The sequence below is a fragment of the Salvelinus fontinalis genome, chromosome 26 (genome assembly GCF_029448725.1).
Source record: "Salvelinus fontinalis isolate EN_2023a chromosome 26, ASM2944872v1, whole genome shotgun sequence".
NCBI lineage: Eukaryota > Metazoa > Chordata > Actinopteri > Salmoniformes > Salmonidae > Salvelinus > Salvelinus fontinalis.
Genome location: NC_074690.1, coordinates 42,518,887 through 42,534,535, shown reverse-complemented (window position 1 = coordinate 42,534,535; position 15,649 = coordinate 42,518,887). Strand labels below are relative to the sequence as shown.

General features: G+C 45.5%; 1 protein-coding gene across 1 annotated transcript in view; it reads right to left on the bottom strand.

The window, feature by feature from the left end:
* Positions 1-10,664: 10,664 nt before the first annotated feature.
* The window catches only part of LOC129824503 (sterile alpha motif domain-containing protein 10-like), a 129,783-nt gene continuing 124,798 nt past the window's right edge, over positions 10,665-15,649 (bottom strand). The window contains exon 4 of the mRNA XM_055884200.1: positions 10,665-10,816. Within this exon, the coding sequence (XP_055740175.1) occupies positions 10,665-10,816 (152 nt within the window). The remainder of the gene's footprint in view (positions 10,817-15,649) is intronic.

The following is a 15,649-nucleotide window of genomic DNA, read 5'->3' as shown; positions in this document are numbered from 1 at the left end:
AGAGGTGTGGAGAGAGTAGCCTCACAGTTTATAAACCCAAGACTTCTGGGGAATGGAGCAAAGGAGGCGAAGAGGTGTGGAGAGAGTAGCCTCACAGTTTATAAACCCAAGACTTCTGGGGAATGGAGCAAAGGAGGGGAGGAGGTATGGAGAGAGTAGCCTCACAGTTTATAAACCCAAAGGCACAACGTCGCAAGGCTTCTGGGGAATGGAGCAAAGCAGACCAGGGTTTGGGGTTAGAGTGCAGCTAAATGAGATAAAATAGATAAGAAAAATGCTTCCTTAGTTGTTGATTTTTGTTCATTTAAAGGTAAAACCTAGATTCGAGCCAATGTTGAACATGTTACTACACCAACTGTTAGACCCAATGACGTGTTTAATGCGCATGAGCTTAGCCAGCCAACGTTGCCATGACATCGCCTACAAGTGTGATCGGGGATTTCTATTTGAGAAGCAGTTTCTGCTGCCTATCTTCATACTGCACTGTCTTTGGTGGCCTGTTCCCCAGGGCAGTTCAGTGCACAACCATAGAAGACCTGCTCCCCTTTACCATCATTTCTGAAACGGGAAACTCAGTTGTGAAACAGAATCACATGTATCGGCAATGCTTCTTTCTTCAAGGGTATCTGTTTATCTAGTTAGTTTATGAAGCACAGGAACAGTAGGCTGTCTGGATGTCTGCGTTCACAGTGTGACAGGAACAGTTCCAGCTCTACAGTATATACCCTGTTGCCTTTCAATGACAAATTGATTACTTGGGCTACCAGGTGTGTGGAACATATCTTAGTGATCAGTTACAATAACTGTGAGAGAGAGAGAGCAAGAGAGAGAGAGAGCGAGAGAGAGCGAGAGAGAGAGAGAGCGAGAGAGAGAGCGAGAGAGAGAGAGAGAGCAAGAGTGAGCGAGAGAGAGAGCAAGAGAGAGAGAGAGAGAGCAAGAGAGAGAGAGAGACAGAGACAGAGCGAGAGATAGAGCGAGAGACAGAGCGATAGAGAGAGACAGAGCAAGAGAGAGACAGAGCGAGAGAGAGAGAGATAGACAGAGCGAGAGAGAGACAGAGCGAGAGACAGAGCGAGAGAGAGACAGAGCGAGAGAGAGACAGGGCGAGAGAGCGAGCGAGAGAGAGACAGAGCGAGAGAGAGACAGAGCGAGAGAGAGACAGAGAGAGTAAAACCAGCAGGATAGGAGCCCTCAAGGACTAACCTTTTGCACTCCTGATATTAGGGGGAAATACACAAAAAATATGTAGGATAAATATTATTTTTACACACTAGAGTTACAGTATACTATACACTACAGTATACTATTACTGCATCGTGAGAGATGTAGGCATTTGACTCATACTGCTAGAAATGTACCATTCCTTCGGGCCAGCTACACCCTGTTCCGATTATTGCTTTATCAAATACAGCTATGGCAAAAACAGTTACACCAAATCATAGCGCGTTCTCTCAACTCCCTCGGTTTACAAAAATCTAAATGTACACACAGATCTCCATTATATTCAGCGCTACAGATGACACTACCCTAGAACGTTCAAATACATATGTTTTGTCATAGACGTGGTTCATTGACAGTACAAAGAGATGATCTGGGAGGTGACATTCTGTACATCGTCATGACTTTATAAAAGAAAGGAAGAGAATATGCTTTGGGGAGCGGGTGCTCATGTAGGCAACGATGTATTTTATACTGTATGAATTAGATCTATCAAAACTATATACACATTCCAAAATGAATATGCTGAGGGGAAAATATACATGGTGAACAGGGTTGTGACGTGAGTGTCATACAGAGACATTGACATTCGGTAGGTCATTTCCTTTCCAGAAGCCACCCACTGTAATGTACTACATTGATTGACCAGTAATAACTCTCCTCCCTGCACCCACAATGAAAGACGAAACCAAGAAAGCGGGAATCTCATGTAGTTATAATAATACTTGACTTGTCTACAATGTCAACGTCAGTTCATACATCTTTTCTCTATGTGCTCTTTTATTCAGCAGTTCATTGTCTCTCTCTTTCTCCGGCTCTCTCTCTCTCACTCCGTCGCGCCTCGTTTAAACCCGTTTGGCCTTGTTGAATGGGAATCCACCTTCAGTCTGTTTGTCATGGAGAAAATAGACTCGTCTCTCCGCCGTTCTCGCCCCTCTTCAGTTCTCTCCTTTTTACAGCCCAGTTCTGCTGTCACATATCTGGAGCGAGCAGGTCCTACCATAGCTACTGGTGACGTATTGTTTCAGCGGAGGAGAAAGGGATCCGGAAAGGGATGAGCTAAGAAAGGTTTCCAAAAGAGGCTGCAGGGAGGGAGAGAGATCGAGAGGCAAATTCATTATTTAGATTTGGATAGAAGGAACAGTGGGGTTAGATGGGCATCACTGGGTGTCTTTCACACCCTGATACCCAATTCACACACACACACACACACACACACACACACACACACACACACACACACACACACACACACACACACTAATCCAGAACCCCTGCCTCCATATGACCTCTCATCAAAACTCTGTCTCATCTGTCAACAGCCTGGTTCCATTTAGAATGTAGAATTCTTTCTGAAACAGGAGTCTCTCCGTGCCTAAAACCATTCTCATATCAAACTCATTGACCTCTATGAACGGTTGCTTTCTGCGACAACTACACTTTTGCCTCCGCCTCAAATGACAACAAAGGAGGCTCGGGAAGACTATATTACCTGTCGGAGGAATAAAAAAAACAAAAAAGGAGACATTTGCCATTTGAGTTATCCCTCCCCTGATATGGAGGGAATAACAGCCACCTGTCTCTAAGACATGGTCAAATCTAACATGGCTTTGGAATGAAACACACCCCGAGACAGAGACACAGGGAGAGACTGGGTTGGCAGGTGGAGACAGAAAGGCAGACGGGATTGAGGGGGTGGCTTGAGATTGTTTAGGTAAAGCGGTACTTTCTCTCAGACATAAACGCATCAGAGACGAGGGAGAAGAGAGGAGAGAGAAAGCGGAGAGTCGGACAAAGGGGTTCCAGAGAAAATGTGTGTGAGTAAAAATGTCATGTTCTTTTTTTTCTGAGTCTGTCATGCTTTCTGCCTCAGTGAATCTACATTTCACCTGCAGTTCCGTTGAGCGTGCAGACCGACAGGCAGCTCATGGAACTGTGAACAGAACTCCACTTGGACACGGAACATCAGAACATATGAGAATGGCGCTGCATTACATAGCAGCCGTTTTAAAGGCTCCTGACCAATTCTGTAATTTTGTCTGGTTTTTTTTGTACATGTTTCCACCATCGTTTCCTATGACCGAAAATAGATTAGACATCTGATTGTACCCTTTCTAGAAGTGGCACAGGGTTTACGGAGCTACATGTCAAAATGTAGAATTTTTTGCACTTTTGCAAGCCTTTATTCATACGATAGAATATTTATTGAATTCTCCATGTGGACGATATTAAAAGGGCACTTCGTTTCATACAATAAGCTTTTAAAATTCAATATTGGTGCACAATTTCTACTTAAAATATCAAGGGATGCAAAAGGCACTCTTTTCATGGAATGACCCAATAGAAGTTATAGGGGTCTGTGCTCAGGGTGATTTGCAATTACAGTGCTGTGAGCATCTGATCCTCCCACAGATGGATTACTCCGCTGCTGCTGTAAGAGTCCAGAGGCTGGAGCAGGAGGCAGGGAGGGATGCAGCCCCGAGGATGAACATTGAATCAAACACACAATGTTTACTCCGTGCTTTTGTCTACAAACTCCTACCCATACACACTTGGTGGTAAAGGTCTGGAGTGAAAAAAAGAAGTTAAAAGAAGAGAGAAAAAGAAGGAAGACAGAAAAACACGAGAGAAGCAGAACCGAGAGTGTGGCGCTCATTTAAAAAACATTGGAGGTCAAATCTAAAAAGCAGAATGAAGTTGAGAGAAAGAGCCAAGTCTCAGTAGTGTAAACAAACCCCAAGATCCATTCGGTCAAATCATTGTACCTTAAAAACAACCTCTCTTTAAGGAACAGAGCGATCCATGTTAAATATCGTGTTCATTTCTGTCAGATTAATCTGAAACGACAGTGTATGATACGAGTCGCCAGGCTGAAATCCTCTGTTATACCTCCCACACTCAATTGTCCTCCCTCCACTTTATCCTGTCCTCATCCCAACACTCACTATCTCCAACCCCAGCCCCCTTAATAACCCCTCCCTCACCTACTTCCCCTTAACCCCGTCTTCACTTCCATCCCTAATCCCCTTTTCATCTCCTCTCCTCTCTACATCCTTCCACCACCTCTCTCCCTCACCCCTCCTCCCAAACACCCTCTTGCCTCTTGGTTATCAGGTGTTTTATGAGGCCACTCAATTAGCTATCTGATAGGACACAGTCAATGCCTGTTGAACTGGAAATTAATAGAAATGTCCAACACAGCATTTTAACTCTCCCCCTGTCTTTCTCTGTATCTCTCTCTCTCTGTCTCCCTCTCTCTCTGTCTTTCTCTGTATCTCTATCTTGCTCCTTCTCTCCCCCTGTCTTTCTCTGTATCTCTCTATCTTGCTCCTTCTCTCCCCCTGTATTTCTCTGTATCTCTCTATCATCCCCTCTCTCTGTCTTGCTCCTTCTCTCCCCTGTCTTTCTCTGTATCTCGCTCTCTCTCTGTCTCCCTCTCTCTCTGTCTTGCTCCTTCTCTCCCTGTGTCTTTCTCTGTATCTCTTCCCCTGTATCTCTCTCTCTCTGTATCCCTCTCTCTCTGTCTTGATCCTTCTCTCCCCTGTCTTTCTCTCTCTCTCGCTGTCTTCCCCTCTCTCTGTCTTGCTCCTTCTCTCCCCTGTCTTTCTCTGTATCTCTTCCCCTGTATCTCTCTCTCTCTGTATCCCTCTCTCTCTGTCTTGATCCTTCTCTCCCCTGTCTTTCTCTCTCTCTCGCTGTCTTCCCCTCTCTGTCTTGCTCCTTCTCTCCCCTGTCTTTCCCTGTATCTCTTCCCCTGTATATCTCTCTCTCTGTCTTCCTCTCTCTCTGTCTTGCTCCGTCTCTCCCCCTGTCTTTCCCTGTATCTCTTCCCCTGTATATCTCTCTCTCTGTATCCCTCTCTCTCTGTCTTGATCCTTCTCTCCCCTGTCTTTCTCTCTCTCTCGCTGTCTTCCCCTCTCTCTGTCTTGCTCCTTCTCTCCCCTGTCTTTCTCTGTATCTCTTCCCCTGTATATCTCTCTCGCTGTCTTCCCCTCTCTCTGTCTTGCTCCTTCTCTCCCCCTGTCTTTCCCTGTATCTCTTCCCCTGTATATCTCTCTCTCTGTCTCCCTCTCTCTCTGTCTTGCTCCTTCTCTCCCCTGTCTTTCTCTCTCTCTCGCTGTCTTCCCCTCTCTCTGTCTTGCTCCTTCTCTCCCCTGTCTTTCTCTGTATCTCTTCCCCTGTATATCTCTCTCTCTATGTATCCCTCTCTCTCTCTGTCTTGATCCTTCTCTCCCCTGTCTTTCTCTCTCTCTCGCTGTCTTCCCCTCTCTCTGTCTTGCTCCTTCTCTCCCCTGTCTTTCTCTGTATCTCTTCCCCTGTATATCTCTCTCTCTATGTATCCCTCTCTCTCTGTCTTGATCCTTCTCTCCCCTGTCTTTCTCTCTCTCTCTCTGTCTCCCTCTCTCTCTGTCTTGCTCCTCCTCTCCCCCTGTCTTTCTCTGTATCTCTCTATCTTGCTCCTTCTCTCCCCCTGTATTTCTCTGTATCTCTCTATCATCCCCTCTCTCTGTCTTGCTCCTTCTCTCCCCTGTCTTTCTCTGTATCTCTTCCCCTGTATCTCTCTCTCTATGTATCCCTCTCTCTCTGTCTTGATCCTTCTCTCCCCTGTCTTTCTCTCTCTCTCGCTGTCTTCCCCTCTCTCTGTCTTGCTCCTTCTCTCCCCCTGTCTTTCCCTGTATCTCTTCCCCTGTATATATCTCTCTCTGTCTCCCTCTCTCTCTGTCTTGCCCCTTCTCTCCCCCTGTCTTTCCCTGTATCTCTTCCCCTGTGTATCTCTCTCTCTGTCTCCCTCTCTCTCTGTCTTGCTCCTTCTCTCCCCTGTCTTTCTCTGTTTCTCTCTCGCTGTCTTCCCCTCTCTCTGTCTTGCTCCTTCTCTCCCCCTGTCTTTCTCTCTATCTCTTCCCCTGTATATCTCTCTCGCTGTCTCCCTCTCTCTCTGTCTTGCTCCTTCTCTCCCCTGTCTTTCTCTGTATCTCTTCCCCTGTATCTCTCTCTCGCTGTCTTCCCCTCTCTGTCTTGCTCCTCCTCTCCCCCTGTCTTTCTCTGTTTCTCTCTCGCTGTCTTCCCCTCTCTCTGTCTTGCTCCTTCTCTCCCCTTCTTTTTCTCTCATTAACTTCTTCTAGCTGCAAGGGAAAGTGTTGAGTAGCCAGTGAAATCGTGCCCATTTCAAACGGCCTCCTACTCAATTCTTGCTCGTACAATATGGATATTATTATTAATATTGGATAGAAAACACTCTCTAGTTTCTAAAACCGTTGGAATTATTTCTCTGAGTGAAACAGAATTCCTTTGGCAGCACTTTCCCTGACCAGGAAGTGAAATGTCAGAAATATGTGTTCTGTTCAACTTGATACCTATATATGGTCATGACACTTAGGAGTCTACTTACACTCCATACGCCTTCCTCTTGGTCTCAAGAGGATGTGAGAGAAGACATTTTGTGTTCATCTTGGTCAGGGGTGGAATAAAAGCTATTTCTTTGACGTGACCGTCCACTTCCGGTTCTCTGAAACGCGCGACAAGGAAGTGCCATTGCCTTCTGTTTTGCTGCCGTAATAGACGAAAACTATCCCCGGCTTGGAATTCTTTTGATACATGTGAACATATCATCGTAACGTATGTTTTTTCAATATAGTTTAATCAGATTATTGACATTTTTTCGGGAGTTTTGCCGTGTTCCGTCCTCTGACTGTGTTTACGTCGGAGAGATTTGTGCCACTCGGCTAGTGCCAATGCTAAGTGAAGAGGGAAATTTGCCATTCTGAATCCAAACAACGACTCATTTGGAAAGAGGACACCTTGTTCAACATTCTGATGAAAGATCAGCAAAAGTAAGAGCCAATTTATGATGTTATTTCATATATCTGTCGTGCATGTTGACTGGTCGTGGGCGCCCAAGTTTTTTTTGCTATTGCTGCTATGCTAATATCACGCATCATTTTGTTTGCGCTGTAAAACATTTAATAAATCGGAAATATTGTCTAGAATCACAAGATGCCTGTCTTTTAATTGCTGTACACTATGTATTTTTCAGAAATGTTTTATGATGAGTAATTAGGTATTTGACATTCGTGTCTGTAAATATTATGGCTGCTTTCGGTGCAATTTCTGATTGAATTTCGCGCCCTGCACTTTGAGCTGGATGTTGTCATAAGTGTACCGGTGTCGGGCTGCACCCCTAACAGGTTAATTAAGAGTCTATTGACACACCTGTGAGTCAATCTAAGTAACATAATAAATAAATCCCCATCAAAATGTGTCAGTTTAAGATAGAGATATCTGTTTTGCATGGGCTGCGTCTCAATCCACCACATCAGCCTATGTCGGCCTTTGTCACGCCCTGACCAAAGGCTCTCTATGGTCTCTAAAAGTTTCACTTTTAATAAAGATGTGGAACTCCGATCACGCTGCGCCTTGGTCCGTCCATTATAACAAACGTGACAGAATATCCCACCAAGCAAGGACCAAGCAGCGTGTTCATGAGGTATAGGAGTTTTGGACATAGGAGGAGACCATGAGTGGATGCGAGACCCTACCTTGGCGGGAGTCGCAGAGGACTCAGGAAGGACAGTACCGACGCCGGGGGCCGCGGCCACAGAAACCCCAAGGGGGGGGGGGGGGGGGGGGGGTCATATGGAGCTGTTGGCTGAGCAGCGGAGAGTGCAAGAGCCCGAATGGCAGACGGTGGAGGTATTCAATGAGCGATACTGGAGAGAGCTGGAGGCGAGGAGTAGGCTGCAGCACAGGCGTGCTGAAAAGCGTGTCATCAGTCCGGTGCCATCTGTGCAGGCTCCACGCACCAGGCCACCAGTTTGCCTCCCCAGCCCGGAATGTCCTGTGCCGGTTCCTCGCACTCGCCATGAAGAGCGTGTCTTCAGTCCGCTGCCACAGAAACCCCAATATTCTTTTTTTTGGGGGGGGGGGGGTCACATGGAGCTGGCGGCTGAGCAGAGGGAAGAGCCAGAGACCGTCAGGGAGGCGATGGAGAAGTTGGGGGAGAGAGAGAGGAGAGAGATGTTGGTCAAGTGTGTTCTGCTCAACATTCGACCTGAGGAGCCTGTCAGCAGTCTGGTGAAACCTGTGCCAGCTCCCCGCACTCGCCCTGAAGTGCGTGTCACCAATCCGGTGCCACCTGTACTGGCTCCACGCACCAGGCCTCCAGTGCACCTCCCCAGTCCGGTACGTCTTGTGCCAGCTCCCCGCACTCGCCCTGAAGAGCGTGTCACCAGTCTGGTGAAACCTGTGACGGCTCCACGCACCAGGCCTCCAGTGCGCCCTTGGTTCTCTATGGTGTTGTAGGTCAGGGCGTGACTAGGGGGTGTTCTAGTCGATTTATTTTTTGTTTGGGATTGAGTATGGTTCCCAATTAGAAGCAGCTGATTATCGTTGTCTCTAATTGGGGATCATACTTAAGGTGTCCCTGTTCCCACCTGCATTTGTGGGATATTGTTTGTGTATGTGCTTGATGCACTACGTTACTTCACGTTTCGTTGCTTGTTTATTTTTTGTTGTTGAGAAGTTTCACTTCTAATAAAGATGTGGAACTCCGATCACGCTGCGCCTTGGTCCGTCCATTATAACAAACGTGACAGCCTTCCGCATCTGCAGTGAAAGGTAGCCGAGCTACAGCGGTGTTTCTAGAGACCACGAGACGTCCCCAACATCGGTCTTCTCATGAAAACATCTGTAGCATCCGAGCGGTTACACTCTAAGGAAAGATGAGATTCTCACGAACACAAAGATATTCTCTGTTTTGCTCCACGACATCCACAAGTGTCACGTTCCCGACCTATTTCTGTTAGTTTGTTGTATGTGTTAGTTGGTCAGGACGTGAGGTTTGGGTGGGCATTCTATGTTGTCTGTTTCTATGTTGGTTTAAGGGTTGCCTGGTATGGCTCTCAATTAGAGGCAGGTGTTTGGCGTTCCTCTAATTGAGAGTCATATTTAGGTAGGTTGTTTCACAGTGTTCGTTGTGGGTGGTTGTCTCCTGAGTCAGTGTTTGTCGCACCATACAGGACTGTTCGGTTTATTTGTACATCGTTCTTTTGTGTAATCTATTTTCCCTGTTCGTGCGTTCTTCGTGTTTTATGTAAGTTCATAATATTCAGGTCTGTCTACACATTCGTTTTGTTATTTTGTTCGTTTATTCAAGTATAGTTCGTTTTCTGTCTTGGTTGTTTTGTCGTGTCTTTATTAAATATGTCATTTCACAACGCTGCGCCTTGGTTCCATCACTACTACTCCTCTTCGGTTGAAGAGGAGGAGGACTACCGTTACAACAAGTGTCAGGGGACTCGTCTGAAGGTAACCTGGTACCAGTTAAAAAAATTTGTGGAAGAATTAAGGTAGCTTCGTGCCATCAAAAAATGGGGTTAAATGTGTCTAAAAAAAGAAAATATTTCCTGAGCTTTCTTATATCTCCTAGATATAGGACAGACACTTCAAAACCTTATTCCTTATTCCTCTATTTTGCCATTTATGAATGTGTAATTCAATGCATGTCTATGGGCTATAGTAGTAAAGGCCAAGTTCAATATATATATTTTTTTATACCTACAGGGTTCCTAAAATTCCAAATCAAATAGCTAAATAATCCATGGTATGACCATCTTACAAAATTCCATATGATAGCTCAGTAGAACCTCCCTCTATGTAGAATGTCCGGCATTGGACAGATATGGCTACGGACACTAACCATGTACACTGAGTGTAGAAAACGTTAAGCACCCCTTTCCAAGACATAGACTGACCCGGTGAATGCAGGTGAAAACTCGGATCCCTTATTGACGTCACCTGTTAAATCCACTTCAATCAGTGTAGATGAAGGGGAGGAGACAGGTTAAAGAATGATTTTTAATGAGACATGGATTGTGTATGTGTGCCATTCAGAGGGTGAATTTGCAAGACAAAATATTTAAGTGCCTTTGAGCTGGGTATGGTAGTAGGTGCCAGGCACACTGGTTTGTGTCAAGAACTGCAACGCTGCTGGGTTTTTCACGCTCAACAGTTTCCCGTGTGTATCAGGAACGGTCCACCACCCAAAGGACACCCAGCCAACGTGACACAAATGTGGGAAGACATGGGCCAGCATCCCTGTGGAACGCTTTTGACACCTTGTAGAGTCCATGCCCCGACTAATTGAGTCTGTTCTGAGGGCAAAAGGGGGGGTTGCAACTCAATATTAGGAAGGTGTTCCTAATGCTTGGTATACTCAGTGTACTGTATGTCTAATGATGAGAGGTTTTAACATTGTCCAGTTGGTAACAACAGAGAGACAGCAGCCTACTGCTGTGTTCTATTCTGGCTCCAGCAGACTGTCATTAGCAGCTCTATCCAGGTTAGCACATAGTGACTGTAGCTGGCTATTGATGTCTGGATAAGTGTGAATATGGAACACATTACACACACACACACACACACATGCACAGACGCACGCATTCACTCACTCACTCTCTCTCTCTGCTGAGCAGTTGCAGGTTGCGGACCTCTTCTCTGACTTGTAGCTGAAGGACCTGCTGTAGAACCTCCTGTCTCAGTGTCTCCTGGAAGATGCCCATCCTCTCCAACTTCTCCCCGTTCAACCTCAGCAATGCACGACCTGGAGGGAGAGCGGGGAGGGGAGAGCGGGGAGGGGAGAGCGGGGCGGGGAGGGGAGAGCGGGGAGGGAGAGCGGGGAGGGGAGAGCGGGGAGGGGAGAGCGGGGAGGGAGAGCGGGGAGGGAGAGCGGGGAGGGAGAGCGGGGAGGGGAGAGCGGGGAGGGGAGAGCGGGGAGGGGAGAGCGGGGAGGGGAGAGCGGGGAGGGGAGAGCGGGGAGGGGAGAGCGGGGAGGGGAGAGCGGGGAGGGGAGAGCGGGGAGGGAGAGCGGGGAGGGGAGAAAGAGAGATAGAGGGAGACTGTTGTAGCACATGGGGATCACTGATTCCAATCTCTCTTCATCTCTTAAGCCATGGTTTTAGAAAGGTAGTGATCATGTTTCATGCAGTATGGACATTTGTAAGCGGCTCAAGCTACACCACACCTGGGTTGTGCCGAGAGACCACTTTCTTTGGACAAGCTGTTTTCAAAACTGTAATGTTTACATGCATTCTGATTATTTCCAGGGAATCACAACATCCTGGAATATATGTAGATATCTTTGATAGAAAGAATACTATATTTCCCTTGATGGAGTGATGCTGAATTTAAAAAATGACTCAACCTACCGCTCGCCCCTACTGCTTGACTACAGGGAACTGCCTAAATAAAGGAGCAAATGAAGGATAGAGAGTATATTGAAAGCAGGTGCTTCCACTCAGGTGTAGCTTCTGAGTTAGTTAAGCAATTATCATCCCATAAGGCCGAGCTCCCCATTGGATACCATAGCTAGAACAAGAGATATCATTGACTTTGAAAGAGGGGTCCCAAAGGAGCATAGGGGGTTTAAAGTGTGTGGAGCCAGGTCACCCGTAATACAAGTTAGTGGTTGAAGTCCATCCATATCTGAGGACGCTGGGCACTGGCCACTAGGGGCAACACTGATGTTACCTTCATGTAAGTTTCGGTTTTGCTAAGGCGTCTGCCTCTGATTACAAAGGTTGCAAGTTTGAATCCAGCAATAGAAAGTTGTTTTTGCCATTTTTAGTTTTAAGCCTATCCCTAACCTTAATCCCTTACCTTAACCATTCGGAGGTTATGCCTTAACATAACATTAAACACTTCGAAAATCGGCATTTGGAACAACTTTGACATTTTTGAAACATGATGAACGTTTAATTCTGAGGTGAGAGCTGGTAGGTGTGTGTGTGTGTCAGTCAACAAAGCTCCAAATAATGGGATTTCTCTTGGAAGAATGGTGTGGCATCCCTCCAATAGAGTTCCAGCCACTTGTAGAATCTATGCCACGGTTCATTGAAGCTGTTCTGGCTCGTGGTGACACAACGCCCTCTTAAGATACTTTATGTTGGTGTTTTCTTTATTTTGGCAGTTACCTGTTGTTGGGCCCAAGCTTGCTGTACAATATTGAAACCGATGCAGTCTTTCTACAAACATGCTCTCAAGGTGCTTGATAAAAAGTCCAATAGCCAACACCATTGTAACATCCTCAGAAAGCATGAGCTGGCCTTCCGAGTTGCGTAGTTGTCTAAGGCACTGCATCGCAGTGCTAGCTCTGCCACTAGAGATTCTGGGTTAAGTGGGCGTTGTGTCAAGAAGCAGTGCGGCTTTGTTGGGTTGTGTTTCGGAAGACGCACGGCTCTCGACCTTTGCCTCTCCCGAGTCCGCACGGGAGTTACAGCGATGAGACAAGACTGTACCTACCAATTGGATACCTACGAAATTGGGGAGAAAAAGGGGTCCATGAGCTAGTGATCTGGGAAAGTCTTGTGAAATACACAGACGCATGTCTTGTTTTCAAGATCCTATGTGGCCTGGCTCCCCCTCCACTTAGTGCCTTCATCAAGCAGAACATCCATGGCAGCAGATCCACAAGGTCTGCCCTGAGAGGTGTTGGATACTGTAGTTCCCAATAAGAATAAGTCTCTTACACACTGCCTTCAATTGATATGATTCTGCAACTATGAACAGGTAAATACTTGTCTATTATGGAAAAATCACATTGATTAACTCTTTGGTCCTATCACAGTTTACTTACTAATGGTGTTGTCTACTTGCAGACGACTCGTTTTAAAAAAAATCATATGAGCCCAAAATATTTCATTTTATTTGGAATGCTAAGCCAGACATATGAGTTTGGGGTCTAAAATGATTAAATATTAAATCATTAAACCTCTCACTAAAAGCTTCGCTCATATATAAGTTATACTTAAACCCCAACTGGTTCTCCAGTAGATTATTAAGAGGCTCATCCTTTGTTAAAAAATTCCTTTTTGACAATTAACAGATTAAAAAAATTCTCATTTATGACTAATTAAAAATTAAAATGTTGTTAAAAGTAACACTCTTTCTTCAACAAGTCATGCAGAGTTCGTTACGATTTCAGTTTTACCCTCCAGAAAAGATGGAAGAAATATGACAACAAATGTTCTGTTTAAACTCAAATATACTGATTAATAAAAAAAAAACATTCTTTATGGATTTTTAAAAACATTTTTTTTAATGTATTATATTTACTAATGATATTATAAATATAAATGATGTAGTTATATCACATATGCAGCTATGGTAAATATATGGGAATGTCTGCTCAATCCAAACTTATAACCAACTGATTGCAGCACTACCACAAAAATGGAGGAGTCGAGTAGAAAAAGGGAGAAGGTAGGGAACTTGTTTGCCTGCCATATGTTAAAGATACAAATTGGCTGAAAGGAACTGGTATAAATAGAAAAATAGACCAGTTTCATTTCAGGACAGAAATGTTGACAGCTGTGCCATACAGGTTGCAAAATAAATGGGAAGAGATTTTCGATGTACCAATTCCATGCCACATGGTTAATGAACTGGTACAAAACAACACTGAGTTTTTCTATTTAAATTATGATACACAATTCTTGCCACCAACAGAATGCTATATATATGTGGCCTACAACCATCTCAGCTCAGTAGATTTTGCTGTAAAGAGACAGAATCACTAGATCATTTATTCTGGTATTGCCCCTATGTGGCTTGTTCCTGGTCACAGGTTCAGGAATGGTTAAAAAAATCACAACATGCACTTAAAACCAACCTTACAAATAGCAGTGTTGGGCGATTTGGAAAGCCGTAGTCAAATCAAATCAAATTTCAAATCAAATTGATTTATATAGCCCTTCGTACATCAGCTGATATCTCAAAGTGCTGTACAGAAACCCAGCCTAAAACCCCAAACAGCAAGCAATGCAGGTCTAGAAGCACGGTGGCTAGGAAAAACTAGTCAGTCAATAAATAATATAATAATACTGGTCGGAAAGGTTCTAATCTTCAGCTCACATCTGTGGATACTATCTGTGGATACTATCTGTGGATACTATACGATTATAACGTTTCAAAATTATGTAAAACATCACAGCGCAATTGAAAAATATTTGCCACGTGGAAACCAAACGAGGGTGGTCTATGGTGATAGGTGGGATGGGCTGAGAGAGGCTGAGGGGTGGGATTAAAGAGCTGATGCTTGGTAATGTATTATTGCTATGTGACTGCTTATACAAACGTACCATGTATGTCAAACGTATGTATATGTAGCAGAAAAGCTGTAAAAAACCCAACAAGATGTGTCCTCTGAAGAGGGGGGTTAATAAAACCCCAAATAAAAAGTGTTGTTTGTCATTCGTCGCTCTATATGTGCTCATTGTCTGTCTGTATTGACATTTTCATTATTTTTAATCACCTGCCAAGGGACTGCAGTCGAAAATGAGCTGGCTGGATGTGTGAAACTCACTCCTCAGCCCGAATTGTCCCCACTTGCACTGCCAAATAGCTAGCTTTCCTGTGGCGCTGACTGGCAAGACGCTCTGGGAGGGCAGTCCTGTGTGCTAGCATGGCAGAGGTCCTGGGTTTGAGCCTCGGTACCAGAATCAGGAGGAAGTGCTACTTGCTAAGCACACTTGCGTGACACTTGTTATGTAGGCCGTGCTTTTACTTTGAGTGTGTAATGGAGTGCAGATGCATGTGTTGTCTCTCTCTCTCTCTGTGTGTATATGCTGTTATTCCTGCTGATTTATAGCTAAGCGTTAACTGTGTTTTCTCTGCTTTTACCCACGAGCCGTTGATTTTAATGACAGCGAGCAGGACAGCTCAGTGAGGTTCATTCAGCCAGATGATTTACTGAGGACGTCTCAACTAGAACACCAAGGTGATGGGCTCCCAGGGCCACACACACATTTAACATACCATTAACCACAGTAAGCATCCCGCTTTACACAGGGAGAGAGAGGGGATGACGGACACACACACAGAAACGCAGAGGCCAGAGATGACACGTGCGTTATACACACGCGTGGGCACACGCTTCCGAACGGTAGGGGATTGTCCTTCAATCATTCCGAGGTTGCGGGAATCCATCATAGTTGTAGCAGCCAGGGTGAGGTCTACATGATAATTAGACACATTACTCATACCGTTAGCTCTCCTAATCAATCCATCCATTTTCATTTACCTCTCTGGACATTGACACAGGGCAAAAACCCAGCATAGACATCCACACAACCGCACACGTAGTCACAGGCACACACACGTAGTCACAGGCACACACGCGTAGTCACAGGCACACACACGTAGTCACAGGCACACACGCGTAGTCACAGGCACACACGCGTAGTCACAGGCACACACGCGTAGTCACAGGCACACACACGTAGTCACAGGCACACACACGTAGTCACAGGCACGCACGCGTAGTCACAGGCACACACGCGTAGTCACAGGCACACACGCGTAGTCACAGGCACACGCGTAGTCACAGGCACACACGCGTAGTCACAGGCACACACGCGTAGTCACAGGCACACACGCG